We start from the raw sequence: 16,278 nt of genomic DNA, 5'->3' as shown, positions 1-16,278 counted from the left end.
TTTTACATTTTTTATTCCAAACCATTTTATCTGTTTTTTAGCTTATTTTATTTAGGTTTTCACTTGTTTGTTTTGGGCACTGGGAATTGAACTGAGTACCATGGATTTCCAGGCGGGTGCTTGTGTTTCTGACCTATATTTCTGGCCCCTATTTAGATAGTCACAACTATCTAAATGTTCTTTGGCTGTTCTTTAAAACAATGGTTCAAATAAAGTAAAACTTTTCAATAAAAATCATTATTTTATCAGCTCTCACTTATGGTTTGTTTGATTATTCATGAGATTCACTTACTGTTTTCTTTTGTAGGTGAATTTATCTGTGAGCAATTTAGCCAAAAGGACTTAAACAGTAAGACCATTCTTTACATCATAAACCCATCTTTGGAAGTAAATTCAGATATCGTGGAATTTCAAATCATGGACCCCACAGGGAATTCTGCTACTCCTCAAATGTAAATTATTTTGATTATTCAAATGTCCTGCATGCCATGTTCAGCGTGTATCTGATTAGGACACTGAAACGATCTTTTTCAAACAGAATTCTAAGAAGATAAATTGACAGACCATTTCATAAGCTCTAGGCTTTATTTTGGTGAAATCATTTTGTTTTTATTACTGTTCAGTAATGAGAAAACCAACAGTTTACAGGTATGGGACAGTAACAGGTTGGGAATGCACATCCCTTCGCACAGGAGAGGGAGCTCCTGGCTTCCAGGCTGGAACCTGCCTGCTCCTGTGCACGCTGCAGCCAGAGGTCACTCTAGGACCATAGTAACTACGGAGTCCAAACTAACAGGATTGCTCAGGAGAGGAAGAATGAAATAGTCAGGGAGGGCTGGCAAAACCTCTCTTCCTTTACTAAATAATAAAACTACCTTTATAAATTAATAAGTCCGTCCTGGGTTAGATAAAGATGACTATGGAGGAAAATAGACTTGAGAACGCATTGAGTGAAATTCGAAAATACATAGAGTATAATTCGAAGAATAAACATTCTCAAGATGAGCAGGATTGACAGACCATACTGATTTCACCCACTGGATCTCTGTTCCGGAATTCTCTTGAATGCAGACCTTGAACAATTTCCCACCAGGCAGATAGCCATGGACCTTTCTGTCCATTAGACCACTGCTCTTTGTGCTGGTGTCTTTTCGTTTGATACCTTTCCTGCACACCTCAAAGAAAAGCTTTGCGTTCAGCCGAGATTTAATAGGATCGTACCCTGGAATGCTGACCACCCTAAGTGAGCGTGGCCTCCTGCAGCTCCTTTATACAGGGTACGGACAAAGGAAGAGGAAAGGGTGTGAAACCTGTCTCGGTGCTCTTTATTCTTGTTTTTTCTTTCCCGTCCCAAATTGTAGTTCCAACATTTGCCAGTAGAGGTCTCTATAGTCCCAGCTAGAGAAAAAAGAGTTTTCTAAAAAACCCACACTTGCCACCGTCCCACGCCCACCGCTCTATCTCACTCAGGTTTGTTAACTAGGCAGATTGTTGTTAAGCACACACAGACACAAAGTCCTGGGAGATGGGAAATAGGTATAAGCCAGGAAGACCTGACTTCTTAAATTAAAATATAATCTGGAGGTTGTAAAACTAAAGCAGATGATCCTACTCATTAAACTGAGGAGAAATAATTCCTGAGAATCACCGTCTTTAAAGAAAACATGCCAGCTACTTACAGTTTCAGACAGGTGTTTTAATTCCTCAGAGTTTTAAATTCTGCCCAGAAATATTAATATGTGGTTTAATAATTTTATTAATAGCTTGACTAATAAAACACACACTATCGGTCAGACTTGCCCCTAACCTAACACTGACCTCTGGCCTTTCACCTGTGACATAGCATAGACACAGAGAAGTTTTCCTGCAGCTGTGGCAGTAGATTGATGTTGCCTCACCCGCTTGACCTTTCATCCCTGGTGGTGATTGAGGACCTCGCCTTTAGAAGAGGATTAATGTTTTTAAATAACCCTACAAGTTACGTGAGAAACTACTTACTGTAATTATAACCTTAACTGTTTCAGGAGGCTGTTTTGAATAGGCACCTGCTTGCACTGGCCATCAGGTTTTATGTACCTATCTATGCTGAAGAACATTCTGAGTCAACCAGAAATAAGTAGAACCAAAGGAACAAAATGCCATAGCATTTGGTATTATCACGGAGTGGTGCAAAATGGCTTTGACTCTGACACAGTTTAGGTTATTGTTCTTAGTGTGGGCTTGGGAGCTAGAAATTATTCAATGTTTATCTTCATAATTTAGGGATTTAATAGTTGCTTCCAACAAAAGCAGATGTTTTCTAGGACTGGATGCATATTTCCTAGTAAAAAAATGTTAGGAATGGTAGCAGTTTGACGTCTCAAGGCAATAAGCAAGAGTCTACTACATGTACAATATGCAGCATATTTGCTATTTAAGTGTTTGTTCTATTTTATGCTATTCGTATAATCACTGCTAATACTTACAAGTTAGATACCATTGTAATCCAGAATTTGTACACGAGGATACTGAGGCACACAGTGGGAAGTGACTTTTCTGTGTTCATGAAGCTAATTAGTGAAGGAGGTACGATCCCACCCAGCAAGTGAGCTTTTGAGCATATTACTTCCCTCGTGACTGCTATCAAACTTCTTACCTCTTCTTAATGACTGCTAAGGCTGCCGAGGAAATAGAGCAACAGATTTACCATCCTCTTTTTTCAGAAGATTTTGGCTACCCAGGAATAAGAAAGAAGGGGTACTTACCTTAAAGTTTAGGGTTTTTTAAAAAACGTGAATTACAAGTGTCATTATTAGTGTGTGCACCGTATCTAATATCCTGGGAAACATAGTGTAGATAATAAACAACTGGATTTGGAGCTGCAGGTCAGAGTGAGCTTTAGCTCTGCCATTCTGATTATTCAAGCCTTAGTTACTTCATCTGTAAAGTGGGAACAAATCTCATAATCTCTTTTTAGAGAAACAAGTGAGATAAAATATATGAGCACATCTTCTGTATTTGAAATCCTTAAAGAACACAGTGCTTGAGATTACTATTGTTAATTCATGTGGGAATTCATGTTAATTCAACCGTTTGAAGAACTATGCTGAAACAGTCAGTGGATTAGAAAACCCACCTCTAATTAGAAATTGATTCTGAGATAATTCACAAAGTGAACAATCAATGTGGTTGTTCATCAAAGAGCTAAATGTGATGCTTTGCTATTGCAGCATTTCTATGCAGGATCTCCTGAAAGATCAATGTATGTTCCATTTTACAAAATGTTACAAAATGTTGGTTTAGGTGAGATTAATCAAGCTGTTGCCAGCTGACTAGCTTGTGTGCTTACTTAACTGCACCACATTCCAGAATCTTTAAGACGTTTGTATGCACTGGCAATCTCTGAAAGAGGGACTCACTGTGCAGTATCAGTCTAATGCTATAGAACCCTCTCTACCTCCTCACAACCAGAATAGTACAGGAAACAAGTTCTTCATGGAGCACGTTTGGAAAACACTTCATTACAACTAAAAATTATTTTATAACACTGAAATTCACGGACATTTCCATAAAGATCGAGTTTGGCTGAAGCCTAAAATTCAGGCACTGTGCTAGGTGCTCCCACATGTTGTCTCATTTGACCTACAAATCAGTCCTCCAAGGGCAATAAGGAAATCAAGCCTAAGCATTTAGTAACTATCCCAAAGTCACCAGAAGACAGCCCTCAGAGAGTCCATCTCACTGGCTCGTGCCTTGTGGAAAGTGACTCCTAAGTCCTACCTGAATCTCCAAGGTGACCTTCAAAGCTTCCAAAGTTACACAGAGCACATGTCTCACCAAATGTAGCTTTGCAGATCACAGAAGGCACACAACTTTGACCAAGGCATGCTCCCTATCATAGCTTTCATGTGTGTACACTGAACAGATTTCCAGAGGGAAGCTGATCCATGCTCACATTCTCTGTGACTCGGTGGCTGCTTCTCCAAACCCTCAGACTCTTGTTCTCTCTTTGGAAACCCACATCCTATCTGTGGTGTTGTTCGTTTCTGACCTTGAAAGGGAAGGTTCAAGGGAAATAGGAGAGAAAGAAAATCTCTAAGGCAGAGCTTGCAATGTTTTAACAGCTTTTATGAAACACCTTGTAGGCGGAGAGGTTGGAACTACTGGCTCACTAATGCCTGCATATTACCTGCAAGCGCCTTACCTCTGCAAGCCAAGAGTTAACATGTGTGTCTCCAGGCTAGATCTTGGGGAGGCACAGAGGAAGGGAAAGAAAACAACACTTGTTAAGCACCCACTGTGTTCAGGTGCTGAATACATATTAGCTGATTTTAATTCCAATCATTTGACGTGAGTGTAATTCTCCTCATTTTAAGATAATGAAAACTGAAGCCCAGAGAGACAGAGGAACTGACCATATTCACACAGTAATAAGTGGCTGCAAGGTGTGTTTGATTCCAGAGTGGTTGTTTCAGGGACTCACTATGCTAACTCTTAGAGAAACACGATTTCCCCATTATCGAGAGAAACTGGGAACACTGCAAACACAGGTGTTCAAAGCATTAGATCGTGGAGCTTAGTAGCATCGTCTTAACTGATAAGCCTGAGACTGAATATTTGGAAGAATGTATTTTAATGTTTTGATTTTTGCAAGACATGTGTTAATAATAAAGATCTAGCTGTAAGAAGAATAGTCACAATTTTAGCCTTTATAAAATCTTTATTGAGAAGCTCAAAGTACTTGTAGAGCCCTTATCGAGGCTCACTCAAGCCCTTTGAAGTTTGGATCTCACTGACATTACACTTTGGGAAGGCAGAAAACTGAGGCTTAGAGAATTTAAGTACCTTTTCTCACTCATGACATTATCACCCCAAATCTCAAACTGGTGTTTGAACCCCAAATGTTTTCTTGGGTTTTTTTTTTTTTACTTAATTATCCCTTCATATAAATGATTCAAAACTGGGCTTGATGGTGCATGTCCATAATCTCAGCACTTGGGAGGTTGAGGAAGGAGGGTCACCCACACAGCAGGACCCTATCTCAGAACAACAACAAAAACAACAATGTAATAATTAAATTGAGTAGACACAAAATAAAATATCAGACAGTACAAAGTTTTTTGCTCTAACACAGGGCCTTTCAATCATGGCACTGTTGGCATTTTGGGACAAATATTTCTTTGGGCCAATGTCGTGAGATCAGCATTTCTGATGTTCTGTCCACTGAGGGCCAGTACCTCCCCTTGCTAATTGTGACAAGTGAACACTGTCTCCGGACAAAGTCTTCTAGCCTTGCATTTTTTTCAAGGTATAGAAATGATTATGTTAATAAGGTTGGGTGAAAGATTTGTTGGTCACTGTCTTAGTCATTTCCCTCATTGCGAAGACTCAATACCAGACACTAATAAATGCAAGGAGGAGGTTTATTTTGGCTCATGTTTTAGAAGCTTAAGTCTTTGCATAGTCAGATGTCTTAGTGGAAGGGCTTAGCTTGGGAAAACTGCTCAACTCACAGCAAGAGGGAGTGCAGAGAGGATCAGGGAAAGGAGATACAGCATACCAGGTCGCTCCCCACCTTCTACCAGACCGCACCTTATAAGAGCAAGATGACTGTACACCCCCACAACCCACTCACCTTTCAACTCCTGCCTGTGAGCTCATGAGGTTTCAGGGGACATCTAGCTATAAAACACAATAGTCATCAGCGCTCAAGAAGTACAGGCCTAAATAAGATTCATTTGGACAGAGGATATAGCTTAGTCATAGGACATTTGCCTAATATGTGCAAGGCCCTATGTTAGACTCCCCAGCACTGTGAATAATAAAAAGTTCAATTATCAAATATTTGCTGAACACTTACTCTGTCCTACACCCTTGGCAGGGGATTTGGGAAACATTTGTGAACCAAAGACTCATGTTTCCTTGGTGCGTAGCTACTGTCTAAGTAAACTAGACAGTATGTTGCATATCTTGTGTGCTTTGGAATGGAAAGATTGTCAGGATAAGGGGCACTGAAGGCAAGAGCTTTGCTAATGAGGTTTCAGTGTTAAACTGGGAGTCTAAACAGCTTTTTAAATGCCTGACTACTTAGAGCTGTTGAGCAGCAGAAGGATGCTGGAGACCTCATGGCGTCTAACCCAATTTTAATTTCACTCCTCCATGCTATGTCTTCTACCCCCCAAGTAATTGTTGGAAATGAAAGTTTAGCTTTTACTTTGAATTGGTTTTTCTGTCGCAATGATAGGCTTTAGGTAGTGTTCTGCTTAAAAGCTGTAATTCTCCCCTGGTGGTGAGTCTTTTTCAAGGGACATTTGGCAAATCTGGAGACAGTTTTGGTGGTTGTGGCAAAGGAAAGCGTGCCAGTGTATCAGTGTGTGGAAAACATCTGAGCGCACAGGACAGCTTCCCGCTGCAAAGAATTATCTGGTTCAAAAATGTCAGTTGTGCTAAGGTCGAGAGCCCAAATTCAGGGCTTAAAAGGTTATCACCTCCCATTAAAAAATGTGAAAAGTTTGCCAAATGGGATTCACATACAAGTGCTGGTAAACTTTATTTCTATAGAATGAACTTTACTCAGTGGAGAACAGAGGGATTGTCAAAAGATGAAGACATGAACCAATCTTTATTCTCTATGCATCCAGTATTTCCCAGGTTGCTTCCACTGGCTCCTTTCATCTGGACAGTTACTGATTTTCAAACATGCAGTTGTGTAGCTTCTTGCACAAAGAATTCTCAAGTGATCATTTGTATCTCTTGATATTCTTCCAGGTGTTTGTGTAGGCTTTAAGCTGTCACAATCTCAGCCTAGAAAGATCTCAGATACACTATTACAAAAAACAAAAATCACATTCAAGCATATGTGACACATATCCTGTAGGTATGCAAGGGCTTTGCTATTTAAATATTTTTCTGGGAAATATATAGCTTGACTTAAATTTCATGGCCTTTCAATAGATCTTTATTATTTATAGTGAATGGTTTAAAGGAAATAAGTAGAACATTGTGTAATGACAACCTTAACCTGTAAGTATTATGCAGCTTTGTGATGGTGGGTGAGGAAACCCACACGGATTCCCAAATACTCAGGCCCGCTGTGCTTTGAAGCAGAACAGCCTTTTGCATCTAGATTAGCAAACAAACTGCATTTCATTTTAGGTCTTGAGGTTACTTGGATCAGTGTTGAAGGAGTTGTGTTCATGATGGCTAGCATGAGCAACTGATAGATTCTGAGAACTGGACATTAAAGCTCATTGGGATCTTACTTAGACTCAACTCAAAACCATCCGGAGTTATCTATTTCACTCCTTTCCCCTGCCTGCCCTTCCTTCCCATTACATCTTGCTGTCTTCTCCCCCAACTCCTCTTGCTGATAACTTCTTCTATGCAATTACCTGGAGCCTTCAGGAGTTTTTTTGGCATTTATGATATCCGTGTTGGGTATTATCGTATAATTCTTTAGCATAGTTATTTTATTCATATTTCTTGATAAGTATCATGCTAGATTTAATTTCAGTTGCATCAAATACTATTAGGGTCCCAATATTTTTAATACAAGGGTCTTCTCACGTCCAAAACTTTTATGAAGTATACAGTAACCACATTATAACACTGGTCTGTTGACTAAATAAATGTGTCTGACCACAGAGATGCATGTACCTGTAGTAAGTCCGTACTCCCTGCTACCCTGTCCCCCAGCCCGTGACCCTCACGTATGAACCAGTGATACTGATTTTATTTTGCTCCAGAAGTGACTGTGATCATGATCCATTTGAGGACACAACGTGGTAGATTGAGGCTAACCTTCCTTTCTGATCCCCAGACAGGTCTGGAGAGCCTGTGAAAAGTGTGAATGCCTGGTTTGTACAATTGGCCCAAAATTGTAGTTACGAAAAAAAGTTGTAAAAGGTAGATTTTAAAATTGTGAGGAAAATCTAAATCTGATTGGAAGTTTGGGAAGGATAACAAGGCAATAACCATTGGGGGTCTTGAAATTCTAGAATAAAAGAGAAATGAATAAAACAAAAGCAATGTTGAGGCCCTCAACAATCAGTATAGAGCTTGTGTTTTTGTATCGTTGTATTAGATGGTAAAAGAGGACAAAAATGGTAAGACCATTTGAGAGAAGTATGTAAGTGAGATAGTTTAAGTACTCTTACCTTAAAAAGGAAAATATTTCAGAGAAACAGTTAAATCGTGCTGCTCTGTTTAAGCTCAGTCGAGAAGAATCATGATGAATTTCAGTTGGAAACAGGAATGGTAAAGGAGGAATAAATGGTTTGGTATCAGATCTGTGCTTGAATTTCATTTCTGCTACCTATTAGCTTATTTATTTATTTATTTTATGTTTGAGCTTGTTATTTAACCTCCCTAAGGCTCAATTTTGATTTGTTTCCTTCTTTGGGAAAAAATAAAGTTCCTCTCTAGCTGATGAGTATTAAAAGATAATTCCTATCAAATGTTGAACTTACTAAATACAGATTAAAAGATCACCTCCTATTTATTAGGTTTATTCAGTTGCATGTGGTTGATCTTCCATATCCCTCAAGTTCTACAGATTCTGCCAGCAATAGATTAAAAATTATCCAGAAAAAAATAGTTTCATCTGCACTAAACATGCACAGATTTTTTTCCTTGTCATTACTCCCTAACCAACACAGTATAACAACAACTTCATAGAATGTTCATTATATTAGGCATTGTAAGTAATTTAGAGATTATTTAAAGTGCACGAGAGGATAGGCAAGGTTATGTGCAAGTATTAACACCGTTTTATATGAGGGGTTTGAGCAACTGCAGGTAGATTTTGGTGTCTTTGAGGTGGGTAGTGCTAGAGCCAGTCCTCCAAGGACACTGAGGAGCAGCTATAATTGTAGCCAAACTACTCACCAGTGTAGGTCTTTTCTTCTCTTTTCTCTTTTTTCTTTCTTTCTTTCTTTCTTTCTTTCTTTCTTTCTTTCTTTCTTTCTTTCTTTCTCTTTCTCTCTCTCTCTTTCTTTCTTTCTTTCTTTCTTTCTTTCTTTCTTTCTTTCCTCTTTTTCTTTCTTTCCTTTTCTCTCTTTCCTTGTTTACTACCAATCTACACCTCTAACCCTATAGCAGTTACACAGATAACAGTTACAAGACGTACATCGTAATTCCTAGGCACATCCTGAAAGATAATGCTTTAAACTGAACAAAGGTTCTGAGAAGATGCGTGTTTGGAACAGATCTTGTTGTACTCAGGAGGAGGGCCAAAAGATAAGATTTCACATTAATGTCTTCCTAAAAATAAGTGGCTCCTTGAACTTAACTACAGCTGGTTTCTTTCCTTGAAAGCACTTACGTTTGAGTCTCTTTTATTTTGTCAGTAGTAACTGTGAGATTTTCTACAATATTTTCCTCTTAGTTTCTTCATTTGTAGCATAAAATTCTAATCTTTTCTGTGTCTCCCCACCAGGGTTATGGTGAGGATCAAATGAGATAATGTTAGTGAAAGTCCACTGGAAACTAAAGTCATCAAATAATTGTAATGAATTTCTGTGTTGGGTGTATTGTTGCCACCATGATGGAAACCAGTAACTCTCCCATAAAGCAGGAAATCCCACCAGAAGTTTATTGTGCATATTTTGTATTAGTCCCTGTAATCTCTTTGTTCCTCTCATGTACAGTTTGGAATTGAAGTGGTCTCACATTGAATGGTCACAGACAGAGTATGAGGTCTGTGAGAATGTGGGCATGTTGCCCTTGGAAGTGACCAGGAGAGGACATACCATGGACTCTGCCTTCGTGGGCATAAAGGTAACATCTAAAAAAATAAAAGTCATCAAGTTGAAACTCATGTTGTTGGTTGATGATGATTTTCTTAGAAAAATTCAGAGCGACTAAAAATTTTCAAATGTCAGGGCTCTTGAAATTCTATAGATTTCAAGTATAGAATTTCCTTGTCCCTTCACCTTTCATTTAAGTTCATTAACTCCTGGATTGTTAGGTTTTTATTTTTGGCCATGTTGGGAATTGAACCCAGGGCTTTGTACACCCTATGAAAGTGTTCTACCACTAAGCAACACTCTCCGTCCCTAGAGGAGTTTTGTAAAGCCCAGTTTTAGTTTTGAAATCTGTACTTATTGAAGTTTGAGTTCACAGTGATATGTATCCAAGTTAATGAAACTGGTTAAATGTTGCTTTGTAAAGAAAATCAAAAACTGGCCGTAGTGGTAACCTGAGCTACACATAACCCCAGCTACTGTACTCAGGATGCTGAAGCGAGTGGATCACAAATTCAAGGCCAGCTTGGGAAACTTAGTGAGACCTTGTCTTAAAGTAGCAAATAAAAACAGCAGGTCAGTGGTAGAGCACTTCCCTGGCATGAATTCAAGCCCTAGCTCTGCCATCCACCAGCCCCTGCCAAAATCAGGTCATTGCTTACAGATTAGTCAATTTGCTATTCCTCCATCACTGTGGAGCAAAACTATGGCTTCTGGAATTGAAAGAATTTTAGGAGTCTTTATAATACCAGCTCATCAAGAGAATGAGACCATGAAAAGGGTACACATTCTGATAATGGAGCATGGGACTTAGGGACTTTCTTCCTCAGTTTGATGAGAAAGGCAAAATATGATAGTACATTCAAATCACCCAAAGAACCTTGTGAACATAAATTCCACCATATCCAGACTCCATATGTACCTTTCAGTGAATGCAGGTGCTCCTTGCCCTAGACACATTGGTACTTTACTATTGTAAAAACAGCAAAAAAAAATAGGGTGTGCTATAATTTTCCAGGAGATGGCTTATGGAAAGGAAAGAATCCCCCTGGGTAGCTTTCTAATAATCCCCCCACCAGACCCGTACAAAGTACCATGTGGTTTAGTTGGAGTTCGGCCACGTTGGTGCTCATCTTGCTACTTAAGCTGAATGTGCGGTGTGAGGCTGCCCGCTGAGCGAGAAGGCCTTCATCAAACACAGTGTCTGAGTCTTTACAGAAAAGTACCTAGAGCACAACCTGCCACTTTGCACAAGAGCTTGTTGGCCATTTGACTAGGAACAGAGAAGGGGGGAAGTGCTTTCATCCCATGCTGTTTGCCTGGATTTGAATTGTGCACCTTTACCTGACTGATTTCTCCAAATACCTTGCCTCCGATTGACTGCAGCTTTTCTCATATAGGATTCTGTAAACTCAGTGGGGGTAAATACTATGTAATTGCATGTGTGAAAACCATGCAGGGAAAAATAACCTCTAGCATATGGTGGAGCCAGGTGTACAATGGGCTTCCCTTTCCCAATGAAAGGTGGTCTGGGGGAGCCTTGGCATTGTAGACAAAGAGCAAATGGAAGCCAAGGAGGTAACACCTTGTAGCAAAGTGTTTTCTACTGCAGATCCACTAAGACAAGTTAGAGCCTTTGACTTGAAACGAAGTCATTGTTTGAGATTATGGAAATACAGATTTTAGAGTTTTGAGTTGTATGCTCATTTCACACCTTGATAGCAAAGTGTAGAACTGTATTAACTCATTTTTCTATCTTCAACATCTTAAAAAATATGCAAAGTAACACCCACCTTTTATGCTTCAACAGAGTCTCATTTGATGACTTCTTTTTCATACCAGCCAACGATACTTGCTAACATATATTTAGGTGCCCTTTAGAGGGTGAGTTTTAAGACCCTGACTTTAGACCCCTAAATGTGGCCGTTTGTTTTTTAGTCCTAATGCTGAGCAGCAGGGAGGTGGTCAGTGGTTCTTCAGGCCTCAGCAGTGTTTTCTTTGACAGCTTACTCTGCAGGGGCTTCTATACCTTGGTCAGTTCGCCAGCTTCCTCAGTCCCACAAAGTTCTCATTCAGGTCTGGGAAGAGAGGTGATGGCACCCAGATAGGAAAATGGAGCAGACTTTCTGGGGTTCCTCTAGTGTGAAGACTTCAGGGCCCTGGAGCCACAGGGTCACTCACAGTTGAGCAGCTCAACAGGAGTGAATTTTCTCTCCTCCTCCTCATTTCTTTTCCTCCCTCTCCTATGTTTTCAAAACCAAATTGGAGTACAGGGAAAGTAGTAAAATAAGATTGCACTTATAAGACAGAGAAAAATAAAATTTTAAAATTTCTGTTGTCTTCTCTAATGTTTGAATCATTTAAAGAGGAAAAGCAGAAAGTTAACTTTCGGAACAATCTACGTACCCTGCATCTAAAATGGTTTATTATAATTTTTTTTAAAAAACCCTTAATATTAAAAACAGATTTAGGAGCCCTGAGTTTAGTCTAGTATGGGGAGAATAAATGTTTTTCTATAATAGAGTATTTATTTTTATTTTAAAAAAAGACTTTATTTTCCCTTAAGGTCAACCAAGTGTCAGCTACAGTTGGAAAAGATTTCACCGTGACTCCATCGAAATTGATTCAGTTTGACGCAGGTATGTTTTATATCTGCAATGTGTTTCATGTTTTTATGAACAAGTCTGGTGACTGGTGAAGAGGGGATATTATGCAACTTCAGCCATAGAGAAGCTTCTCAAGGACTCTCAAGGAGCTGTTTGGAGCTAATATTCAGCTTTCTTATTTTTTATTAAAATGAGTATGTATTTAAAATAAGAAAAAAGTCATACAAAGTAATAAATATAAAAAACAACCATCCTAAACAATTCAGGAAAAAATAAAAACAGTCTTTGAAAACACTCATTTAAAGTCCTCAACACAAAGCTGTAATAATTTCATCGCCATGTATGTTGAAGGGAATTTTCAGAATACTTACATGGATTCTTTTTTTTTTTTTTTTTGTCTTTTTCATTTTTATCGGTACCAGGGATCGAACTCACGACTGCCTGCTTACAAGGCAGGCGCTTATGCCGCTAAGCTAAATCCCCAGCCCCCTTACATGGATTCTTAAAGGGCATTTCTAAATGATCATTCTTGGAAGAGCTCGATGTAAGGGGAAATTACTATTCAATTTAAGAATGTACACTTTGTTTTACATTTGTTGAAATCTTTTGCTAGGTGCAAAAGGGAATACAAAAATATGGTGCCAGGCTAGGCATGTAGCTTAGTGGTAAAATGCTAATGTGCTTGTCTACAATGTGCAAGTTAGATACCTAGGATACACACACACACACACACACACACACACACTTACAAAGTATGGTGCTTCTCTCAAAAATGTTCTAATGCTGTATTGTGAGACACAGGTAGATGTTAACACACTCCCTAGTGAATGGTATCTTGATATCCAAAGGATGAGCCATTGTTCTGGTTAAAGTAATTCCTGTAAGACTTCCCAGGGAGGCAGTATTTAGTAGGAAGAAGAAGAAAAAAACTCCAGGTTAAAAGACTAGTGTAAAAGCAGTGGCACACTTTAGGGGAAGTGTGCAAAATGCTGCTGTCACTCATCTTTTCCCCTCGTTTATGTGGAAAGGCAGGTAACTACCTCATTGCTCTGTAGGGTGGGAAAATACTTGAATTACCTGCCCAAGGGCAAAGTCCTTGGGTAGAAGCGAGGGCCTATGGGTTTGTGCTTCCTTCAGAGAACATGGCCTGAGTTCTGAGAACATTCTACCTACCCTAAAGTTTCAACATTACCCACTACTAACATAAAATTTGAGGCAAAGGCAAGAGAAAATGGCCTAAGTTTAATCACTACCATGTTAGTATTAAACAAATGTGATTTCTTTCCATATCTTCCCCACAAATAGTAGTAAGACACTTGATCATGGCTTTAACAAAATATCACATGCTGGGTAATTTTAAAAAATGATAATTTACCAAAAAAAATGATACTTTACCATCTCACATTTTTAAAGGGCACAGAGAATATTTTCTTTCATGCTTCTAGAGATTGCTGGCATCTTCTGCCTTTCCTTGGCTTCCGCCTTTCCACCCTAATCTGTGCCTTTATCTTAGCATGGTACTCTCCTTGAGCACACAGCCACAGGCAAATTTTCCCTTTTTATAAGGACACAAATCATAGTAGATGAAGGACCTCCCCAACGCTTGTATGTCCTCATAGTAACTGATTACAGCTGCTCTTAATTTCAGTCACATTTGAAGTAGTAGGAGTTGGAGTTTCAACATAAAAATTGTTGAGGGGCACAATTCGGCGCATAAAGGTGAGCCTTAAATTGAACACCTATTAGTATTACTGTAGTGGTACCTCAGTCATGGACTGCACAAATTGGCTTGCAAACAGAAACATTTGACACAAATTTTGTTTTTGTTTGCAAACTCTGCATCGAGTGACAAACACGACCGCAGCCATCTTTCCCACAAGACCACAAATGTAGCCATCTTTTCCAGAATCATGAAACAAATTAAATTCGTGAAACAAGGTATCACTGTATTGTGCTTCTTGTAATGTTTAACTTTCTAACTGGTACTTTGGTTTCTCAACCTGACACACTGTGTGGGAAGAGCTGCTTGTGTGCTGAATTTGGTGTTTCCCTTCAGTCTTCTGCAGGCTCTTCGGTGCAGGTGCATTCTACTGTGAAAAGACACACATTTGCATTGTGACTTTTTTGACCTTTATGTGAAGGCACTTCCAGCCTTTCCCCCCTGCTAGTCAAGAGTCTTTGTCATAGATGCTTTTCCGTATTAATATCTGTTACAAGATCAGCTGTGATTTTTGGCTTGTTAGAGTGTGAACCACACACCAGGTGCTCTGTCTGGATTGAGAGGAACTAGAATGTTTCACACCAGCCGAGACTTGGTACTCTGTCTTCTGGAGATTGCACTGGATAAGATAAATACCCACAGGCTACTAGAGGAGTTTACAGGCTGTTCTGACTAGATGGTAGTGACTTCTGGGAACTCTAGTCCTTTTTACTAGAGATTATTTAGACATTTTCAAAAAACAGTACAAGCATATCTCATAAATTTAAAAGAAAACATGCTTGGATATTTGTTTTGGAATATATAAAGCCAGAAACCATTTCATAAGCTGAAGTGTTGCCTTAGAGAATTTTAGGGTCTCCCATGTCCACAGGTTCAGCGAATGTTCATACACTTCTATCATGCCAATCCTTGCTTCATTTGGGTGAATGTCCCCAGTGTCACTCCCATTCCTGGTACCCAGAGCTGTCTGTTCCATTCTCTAACCACGGCAGTGTCTGTGATCTTGAATAAACAGTGAGCAGTCCAGGATAGTGGAATATTACAAGGTTGGAGAACGCCTGGCTAAAAGGCTTGCTGGCAGCTATGGTGCCAAACCAAAACATGAATCTCGCCTACTTGGCATTCAGCAATTGTGACTAAGCTTAAATGCATGTGTAAATGCTCCTTAGAAAATGATTGTTTTCCTTTAAAATATGTGTTCTTGAAAGATTTATGACATTCTTAATTGAAACTTCATCATCCCCGAGTCAAAATGTTTTCCAAAGGAACAGATCTCTAATGTGGCATTTACTAAAAAATATTGAGAAAATGTCTTTCAATAGGGAAATCTGCTGTGCAGAAAAATAACCAGGAGTTCACCCATTATGTAAAGTGGGATATGTCTGTATGTCTGTACAAAGTAACACCTTCTTTCTCTTCTGGAACACCTTTTGTTTTATAGTAACAGAGAAGAGGGCAGCTCAGGCCCTCCAAAAATGCAGGTATATCTCAGGTAGTTAACAAATACTTTGCACTTTGGAAGTTCAAGACAAAGAGAGAAAAACAACAGCAACAACAATGACCTTACTTCCAATCTCATTAACCTAAGCCTGCACCTGGTAGACATAGAAACCAAGTTGAAATGCAGACTGAACAAAGCCGGAATGTTTAAATGAAACTCAGAATTTCTCTAACCATCTGGTTTGACTCCACATGGTCCAACAAACATTTTTAAGATTTTTTTTTTAGGGAAATGATACTATAATTTTTACAAAATGATTCTTCAAATAAGAGGGAAATTAGTTGGGGCTTGGAAACAGTTTTTAACTGGATTTTTATTTAAATAATGCTTAACTGTATGATATTTGAGAGTCAGAATATTTCTCCAAATACTAACAATCATAGTATGTGTGCCTTTATTGTTAATTTCTTAGTTTCCGTGCCAATTTTATTGCAACAGCTACCTATGTGGCTTTCTAATTTGTAGACTCTGTCTACCTGTTCCTGTCTCCTTGAGTGCCCAGACCTGCACATGAAACTCTAGAATTGTTTTGCTAAAATACTCACTTTCTGAATGCCATTTCTCCCCTTGAGAGACTTCCCTATTGCCTGTTTAAGTTTAGAGTCTCAATGTGGCCACCCGGTGTTCAGGACTCTGTGCGGAAATATTCTACAGCCCATGACCCCTCTCTATATTCCAACCAGCAGACCTACTTCTCCTTCCCTGATCAAGAGGTCAATTTAGTCTCTT

At 39.1% G+C, this 16,278-nt stretch overlaps 1 protein-coding gene across 11 annotated transcripts in view; it reads left to right on the top strand.

The window, feature by feature from the left end:
- Positions 1 to 16,278, top strand: part of Frem1 (FRAS1 related extracellular matrix 1) — a 146,762-nt gene that overhangs the window by 109,755 nt on the left and 20,729 nt on the right. For 9 of the 11 annotated variants that reach the window (XM_063251355.1, XM_003472257.4, XM_063251359.1 and 6 more), the window contains 3 exons: positions 308 to 452; positions 9,627 to 9,756; positions 12,289 to 12,361. In XM_063251355.1, coding sequence (XP_063107425.1) covers positions 308 to 452; positions 9,627 to 9,756; positions 12,289 to 12,361 — 348 coding nt within the window. The other 2 variants (XM_063251363.1, XM_063251366.1) reach the window with 2 other exon arrangements.

This window comes from Cavia porcellus, unplaced genomic scaffold (genome assembly GCF_034190915.1).
Source record: "Cavia porcellus strain 051 isolate PalLab524CR breed Dunkin Hartley unplaced genomic scaffold, mCavPor4.1 scaffold_1, whole genome shotgun sequence".
Classification (NCBI taxonomy): domain Eukaryota; kingdom Metazoa; phylum Chordata; class Mammalia; order Rodentia; family Caviidae; genus Cavia; species Cavia porcellus.
This window is presented reverse-complemented; position numbering and strand designations above follow the sequence as displayed.